This window comes from Cyanistes caeruleus, chromosome 6 (assembly GCF_971803275.1).
Source record: "Cyanistes caeruleus chromosome 6, bCyaCae1.hap1.1, whole genome shotgun sequence".
Lineage (NCBI taxonomy): Eukaryota > Metazoa > Chordata > Aves > Passeriformes > Paridae > Cyanistes > Cyanistes caeruleus.
In genome coordinates, this window is record NC_141706.1 from 29822968 (window position 1) to 29831189 (window position 8222).

Sequence of the window (8222 nt, forward strand, 5' to 3'; positions counted from 1 at the left end):
ACAGAGGCCCAAAGCATTACTGTATTCTTACTCCCAGTCCTCGGTGCTGGTGAAGACCCGGACAGTATGGCCATTAAAATCCTGCAGGGTGGTAGTGCCGGCAACTGACGCAGTGTACAGCTGACTAGGGTTAAAAGGGTTAAACTTCATTGCTGTGATGGCCCCTCCAGCTCCCATCTACAAGGAAGGGGATGAACAAAAGAAAAATCCACTGAGTGATGGGGAAGGAGAAGTGTGTTCTGCAAGTCTGCAGGCACTGCTATGTATTTAATAGTAACAGTGAAACACACCACAGTCCTCTAAGCAGGAAAGACAACCATGTCTCCCACATGACAGCTGTCTAAACCAGGAGCTGCCCTCCTGGGGCAATTCCTTCAGTCCCCAGGCAAGGTACACCCTTGCTGTCTGGCACCAGCCTATTTACAGAAAGAGAAAGATGACTCTGGATTTCCAGAGGATAAACCTCTCAATGTGTTTCTATCTTAACTTAGAAAGGTAATAAAAGTTAAAAGTCCTTGAGCCCCTGTTGGAATGGAAATGGCTGAATACAGCAATGAGGGGGTATGCCAGCTGTACAAACCATTCATTCTACCTTAGTTTATCACTTAAGATAAAGGCACCTTGTTTCTCCCCAAAGATATTTCTTCATCTGCCACAATAAAAGATGAGCAGAAAAAGATTGAGACCTAAACCAGACAGACCCTCTCTGCCTACTTGTTTCTGGTATCCTTTGAAGATAACTCTTTTGCCAGTTGCTGTATTATTTTTCCACTGAGCACACACCAAGTGCTGCTTCACTATGAACTTAATCACCATGCCTCAGTTCTCCCCAGTGCTAAAATGGTCTGGGACTTGGGAACAGTCATGCTGATGCATCTCAGTCCTACCCATAACTGGCTACTTTGAAACCCAAGACTCTTATGTGCTTTTCACAACAGACCTTGGTTTTTATCTGCAGTACTCCATAGTACTCCAGTTTTCCCTCCCACCCATTTCTCACATACAGAGGCTTACCCCCTTTATGAAGCAGGTTTTAGCAAGCACTTCACAGTCCCAAAGGATGATGTCTCCACCTTTGGAACCAACAGCTAGCGTACTGGGGTGTGTTGGGTGCCATTCCAGACATGTCACTCTCCTGTCAAAGGGACTTGCTCTTCGGAAGAGACAGTATGAGGAAAGAGAACGCAGAAAAGCCAGCTCCAATCTCTGTTTAAAAGGTAAAAGAGAATTATGACTTTTGCAAGCACCCCTGAGATTCACGGAATGAGGAATGCTAATAATTTCTAATTGTCATTAATGTTAGTATGTTCACACAAAATTCGTAACAACAAAGCTCGCCCAGGTGCTTCCCACCTATGGATGTTACAGAAAGAACTGGTTTTCAAATGAAAGGCATTCAGCGCTGCGAAACAGTAAAACATTATGGACTTGATGGCTATGTCTGTGAAGAGGGAAAAAATCAACACTTAACATGACAAGATTGGTAAAGTAAAGTGGATACAAGAACAGTACCACAAACCAGATCAGCATACAAAAGTATCACTGTGCAATAAGTCAACTGGGAGAGTGGGCAAATTTAAATATGATTCAAGGAAGTGCAGAATTAACAGAGGCTAAAAATTGGCAGGGCTGGGTCAACCAAAAGGGACAGCCATCTCAGCTCTTGCATTTTACAGGATTAAGAAACATAAGGGTGCATCAGACTTGGAGCCACAAACTGTGTACCCCACAAACTGGGGAACATCTCATCCCTTTAAAGTTCCTCTGCTTGTGCTGAAGATCTTTTTATGCAGGGAGCTAAGATGTCCAACAGGTCCTGAAGGAGACACTCCTCACCTGCCTGAGCTGTGCCTGAAAGGAGCCTCCCAGCATTTTCTGGTAGACATAATGAACAATGCTGCATCGCCGCTCCAGCTGAGAGGAAAGGACTCTCTTGTTTCTCATCACAAATCCATCTCCACAGCAACCTGCCAGTGAGGAAGAGAGTAAAACTCACTAATTAGCAACACCTGTCATGCTCATTCATTAAACAATAAAGGAAGACATCTGAATTTCCTGCTACATCCATAAAAAGCTTCAGCCACAAGATAAAAGCCTCTAAATAATTCTTGCACATCTAAGGTTCAGTAGCTTCTGCAATTATGGAGTCCAGTGCATCCCATAGCCCACCAGAGCTTTGTGTATGCTTCTTCTTGTTAAACTTTCCTTCTCTTTCCCAAAGATTTATCAAAGACAACAGGAAACGACTAAAGCAATGCCACAGGTGGGTGGTAGACCTCTTGGAGAGCATACAATTTAAATGTTTTATACCCAAACCACAATGCTACTATCCAAAGCTCCAGCAACTTGGAAATATGCCATTGGAGGTGGTAATTCCCTGCATACAGCAAAAAAATAGCCGTATGTGTAATCAGCAGGAACACCTGCAAATTTCCCAAGTATGGTAACATGAGCTCCCACACAGTTCCTGAAATGCCTGCTGTGAATCAGAACTTTCTGTCTGCTCACGCTGTAGCCCATACAGTCTGCTCACAGCACTGAGAGTTTTGTTTTTGATAACAGACTTGCTGACGCCTCACTGCCTGAAAACCTTTCTGTTTGGAGTGATTTTTGCTGAGAGCACAGCTTGTTTCTACATTTTGTTCACGTTCCAAGTTTTTGTCTTCAGGGGCCTTTAGGTAAAAAATAGATCTGTTCAGTCCCATGTCTGTGATCTAATCATCCCCACACCAATGGTCTGTAACACCCCAGGGGATCTAAATGTCAAATGCACTTCTTAAGAAACACAAATGATATTTTCATTTAAGGATACTTATTTAAAAAAAAAACACAGAAGACTGAAAACACATGGCTCATCCTATATGGTTAAAACCTAAATTAAATCTTTCTTTAATGCAATGATGGAGAGAGACGCACTTTTTTGTTCACAGGCTAACATAATGAGAACACTTGTAACACCTGTTGAAACAGATACAAAAGTATTTCTACTCTAATTCCCTTTTTTTACTGAAGAATTGGTATCCACAGTTCCTTCTTCAGAGGCAACAGAAATTGAGGTAATTTTTTTCAGATTCCATTTTATAATGGACAATAATTTATTAAAAAATAAAGCTTCAGACCTTTTTAGAGTCAGCTGAAAGAAACCCTCTAAAAAGGTGGTTTAATTGTAAGAAATGGAAACTGTCCTATATGGATCAGGAGGAAAAAAAAATTCCAAACACTTACAAACTGAAACACAGAATGGAAAAGCTTAAATAAAAAGCTCTTCATCTTTTTACAAAAGGGTTAAGGGAAAAATATGATTAGCCTCATTTTTCTGAAGTATCTTGTAGGAATGGCAGATGCTTACCAAATACAAAAATCAGGTCATGAAGTTGCAATAAAATCATGGAGCTAAACTACAGAAAATGTTCTAACTATCTACAGTTATGGACAGAACTCCTTTTAAACAGAGCATTTTACCTCTTCAGCTACTGTTCACCCTGCTAACTCCTCCAAGTTTGAACTTACAGACCACACAATGGAAATGTGCAAAATCATAGAACCCCTGTATCTCTGACTTTTGAAAAACACTTCAGCAATTTCTGGATCCTTAAGCCAAAATTGTACAGAAAACACAAAGTATCTCCACACAAGGCAGTAACCCCAGTGATCACCTAAACCACTGATGGAATTAATGGGTTTTTATTTGAGAAAAGGAGGCTGAGGGAAGACCATATTGCTCTCTACAACCACCTGAAAGGAGAGAGAGGAGGTTGTAGAGAGAGGTGAGTTGGTCTCTTCTCCCAAGTAACAAGTGATAGGAAGGAAGAAATGGTCTCTAGTTGCACCAGGAAAGGTTTAGGTTGGCTAACATGAAAAATTTCTTCACTGAAAGAGCTGTCAACCATTCGAACAAGTTTTCCAATGGTTCAGGGAAGCGGATGAGTCCCCATTCCTAAAGATACTTAAAAAATGTGTATATGTGGCACTTAAGGACATGGTTTAGTGGTGAATTTGGCAGTGCTGGGTTAACAGTTGGATTCTATGATCTTAAAGGTCTTTTTGACCCTAAATGATTCTATGAAGTTGCTGTAGGTAAATTCTAGACAGCTTCCCTGATAATGCAAAGCATCGAGCTTTCCAGCATATTAGGAATTAACCACAACTCCACATTACATCAAAAATCTTTAAGATTTTTTTAATGTAAGTTAGACACCAAAGGAAAAAAATCCATATGAGGAGAAGTAATTACAGGAAATTCTGTCCATTCTAATCTGAACAGAGGTAGAAAGTATTCCTACGAACTGTAGCAAAAGTTAGAACAGGGAAAAAATGGGTGCAAATACCAGTTCAGACTGGATGCTGTAGGACACCCACCTTGAAACTAACAACTGCATTCAGAATTGCATGAGAGTAAGAATGGATTACCAAGATTGGTCTGTCCTACACTAAAGCAGAGATCTGGTAATGCAGGAATTCCACAAAACTAAATCATCCTCGAATGAGCTGTAACAGCATCTTCAGTACTTCAGTGCTCGTACCAAAGGGTATGGAGTCTCAAACATTCATGCATGCATACACACTCACTAGACAAAAACTTGGAGGATGTACTACCCCAACGCAAGTCTGCCTACTACTTCAACATCTAACCCCATGTGAACACTCGTGTCTGAACATGCTTCTTGGCATTCTCCCTCTTCAACTAGTCAATGCCTGTCATTTGCAGTAAATCTGGTAGGGAAAAAGGGTAAGAATCTGAAGAAATATTACCTCTTTTCCCTAAGGCTTTAAATGTTTTTCTCACAGACTTCTTTTCTTGTTTCTCATTCCCTCGTTCTCCATAGTCCCGTTTCCTCTTCCCAGCTGATTTTGCCTCTTCTGGCCAATGCTGACATGCTCTCTCACGCTTCTTGTCCTTTGGCTGGTTCACTGGAGCCATTCTGTCTGATCACTGAAAGCAAACAAAGCATGGAAGGTAAGACTGTCATATACTTCTAACCAAAGATCAGAGAGGAGAACTGGAAGGGAACATACCCCAGTTAGTCTGAAGCTAGTGATTAGACCTATATCCTCTTTCATTGGGATAACACTAGCTTTTTGTTGTTCTCTACTGAAGACAGGAACAAGTTCAATAAAATCTTCTTTGTTCACATATGAAAACTAATGTATCCTAAAGCACTGGAATATGTTTTGACAGATGTTCTTCTACCAGACATTCAAGCCTGAAACCCAAAGATCTGCATAAAGTACATCTGTGAAACCACATAATACTCTAACTGTTCCTCTGGTAGCTCACACTAAGCTCTTTAGATTCAGTTAAGGAAAAGGTCAGAGTTTTAGCAACGATGGCCAGGGCTAACTGGCCTTGCAACAAACGGGTTCAGAAGGTACTTGTTGCATAATGGCCACTTTTCCTCACAACCACCACCTGGTATTTGGACTGGGCTCCTGCACTGCCTGGCAACCACACCGGAACTGCTCATCTGACGGCGGTGGGATTCAGCCACTCGTGTCCCGTATTATGCCAGCCACAACGCCACCAGGCCCCTGAGGAAAAGCACGGGCCTCCCACGGCCTTCTCTGCAGCCAGCGGGCCGTGCGCCAAACGCCGTCCGCAGCCGCAATTCCTTCCCACAGAGCATCCCTAGGCTGAGCCCGTGGTCGCGCTGAGCTTACTCAGAATTCCTGAACAGCCGTCACGGCTTTCTGCCCGTGTCAAATATAGCTCGGATGGCACCGCGCGGACTCTTGTCCTTCCGGCGCCTCCGGGCCTGGCGCGGATCCGCCCCGGAGCCCCCGGCGCGGCCCGGAGCCCCCGCGGCCTGGGCGGAAAGACCACCCCGCTCTCACCTGCGCTCCCGCGGACTCGGTTCTCCCGGCGCCGCCGCGGCCGGCGCTGGCCCCTCCCCCCGCGGTTTCATAACCGGGGCGGGAATGGGGGGCAGCGGCTTCGGCCCGGCCCCCCGGAGCGGCACCGAGTTAGCCGGCACTGGCGGCCCCGCCACCCTTCGCCGCAGAGGGGCAGCGGCATCGACAAGGGGAGGCTGGGGAGTGCGCAGGGTCCTTATCTAGGCCCTTGTCTAGCCCCTGCCCGCCTCCACGCCCCTAGCCCAGCAGGCCTGCCCGGCCGCCAGCATGAGCAACGCCTCCGGCTCCCCGGGAGCGAGAGGCGGCTGCGAGGGCCGCGCTGGCCTGAAACGCTCGATCCGGCTGTGTCTGCCTGTTGTTTATTTAGTGCAGCATGTAAAATCATACACCACTCAATAGTTTCTAGAACATCAAATTGTCCTATCAAAGCTGTTTGGTAAGGGCCCCAAACATGGCAACAACAACAAAACCAAAAAAAACCACACCATTTCCACAAGGAAATGTACCTGGTGTTGGAACACAACATCAACAACAGCATCAACAACAAAAGGCGCTTCAACAGCTGATAACAAAGTCTCGTGGAGAGTAGCTCAGAGAGCACCAGATCCTACGTGACGAAGCTGACAAGAATGGGGAAGGAAGAGCTCTAGCGACACAGAGGGAGGTACCAGCACTCCCCCCTCACCTGCAAAGGAAGCTGCTGTCCGCCGGCCATGTTGTGTGGGGAACCTTATCCCTCATCTCTGGAGCAGTAAGGTCGCCCGCTTCAGGCCTACCAGTAACTGTGATGAGCAATTAAGGTACAGTCATCCACACAGGTGGCTATGAACACAGGTTCTAAAATAGCTGTTCACAGCCATGCCTTCTGTAGGGTGCTACTATTTTTTGTGCTATAACTACAGTTACCTATGGATTTTCTACCATACTAGAAAATGCACAGAAAAACTTCACAGAAAAAAGACAAATACTCAGTCTCTATGCTTTTTCCCTGAAAAGTAACAAAATTGTATTAGTTGCTGTATCAGAATGCCATACACAAAAATGACAACCACTATTACAATCTGGTTTTGGACATATACATCAACCCAATTAGTAAGTCTTAAAGTCTCATCATGCACTTTTGTAATACACAGCATTTGTCTTAGAACTGTACCCATTAGCAAAACACATTGTAACCTACACACTTCCATCTTGAAACTATCACAGTTAGCACTTTTTAGAAATGGAATTGAATAGAAAAGAGTAGAAACGTCTATTTCCTATGGAAGGGACCTTACAGTGAACATCTAGTCCAACTGCCTGACCAGTTCAGGACTGATCTAGTTAAAGCCTGGTATTAAGGGCATTGTTCAAATGCCTCTTAAAAACTGACAGCTTGGGCCATTGGCCACCTTTCTAAGAAGATTGTTCCACTTCTCTTTACAGAGAGAGTGTTTGACCACTCTCTGTGTAAAGAAATGCTTCCTAACATCCAGTCTAAGCCTCCGTCGGTGCAGCTTCAAACCACTCCCATGCATGTTATTACTGGATCCCAGGAGAAGAGATCACACCTCCCTCCTCACTTCCCCTTTTCAGGAAGCTGTAGGGAGCCATGAGGTCACCCCTCAGCCTCCTCTTCTCCAACTTAGACAAGCCAAACTCTGGACAGCCAAGGACTTCAGCATCATTCTTATATTTTGAGTCCCAGAACTTCACACAGTACTCAAGATGAGACCACATGCTAAACAGAGTGTTTGTGTCAATGACTAACAGCAAATTTGATTTCTCTCTAGACAATCAGAAGATATTTTTGTAATTATTATCCATGAAGGGCAAGAACAGCAGACAGTACACAATTCATGCAGAGAAAAAATGCCAATGGCCTGATGTCCCACAGCTTGGTGGGATGGTACTCTGAGCAAGTCAGAGAAAGACTATTTTGAGAATAATTTGAGAAAACATTCTTTCATGTTTTTACAGTCTCACACTCTTCTAACTGCAGCATGCAACAAAGTCAGAGGAGTAGAATTCTGCATGGGCAGGATATAAGGCTTATTTTTAGGATGCCTTTTCTCAGATGTACAATTATGTTGAAGATCTGCCTCAGTTATGGGACATAGTTCTCTCCCACAGAACCAGGTTGTCTTGTCACTGAGTCTGTCTTGTCACTGGGTCTGGTAAAGCTAAGATCAGCTTCATGGTATTAGTAATACCCTTAGGTGTTCTGCCTCCTTGTTGCCAGGGTCTTTGTCCAAAGCACGAATATTTTTGGCTACTTTAGTCTCACTACTGATGTATATACCATTAGAACAACTAGACTTTGCCATCTATATTAAAACAAGCCTATATTCCATGAAAAAGTAAAACAAAATATAAAACCCTAGAGATGAAGG

At 44.0% G+C, this 8222-nt stretch overlaps 1 protein-coding gene across 19 annotated transcripts in view; it reads right to left on the bottom strand.

Moving 5' to 3' along the window:
- DDB2 (damage specific DNA binding protein 2) overlaps nt 1–8222 on the bottom strand; it is a 50718-nt gene that overhangs the window by 7745 nt on the left and 34751 nt on the right. For 5 of the 19 annotated variants that reach the window (XM_086893630.1, XM_086893632.1, XM_086893625.1 and 2 more), the window contains exons 2-5: nt 4753–4933; nt 1837–1967; nt 1015–1206; nt 32–177 (exon numbers count right to left, since the gene is read on the bottom strand). In XM_086893630.1, coding sequence (XP_086749756.1) covers nt 32–177; nt 1015–1206; nt 1837–1967; nt 4753–4921 — 638 coding nt within the window. In that variant the 5' untranslated portion in view covers nt 4922–4933. The other 14 variants (XM_086893620.1, XM_086893619.1, XM_086893621.1 and 11 more) reach the window with 11 other exon arrangements.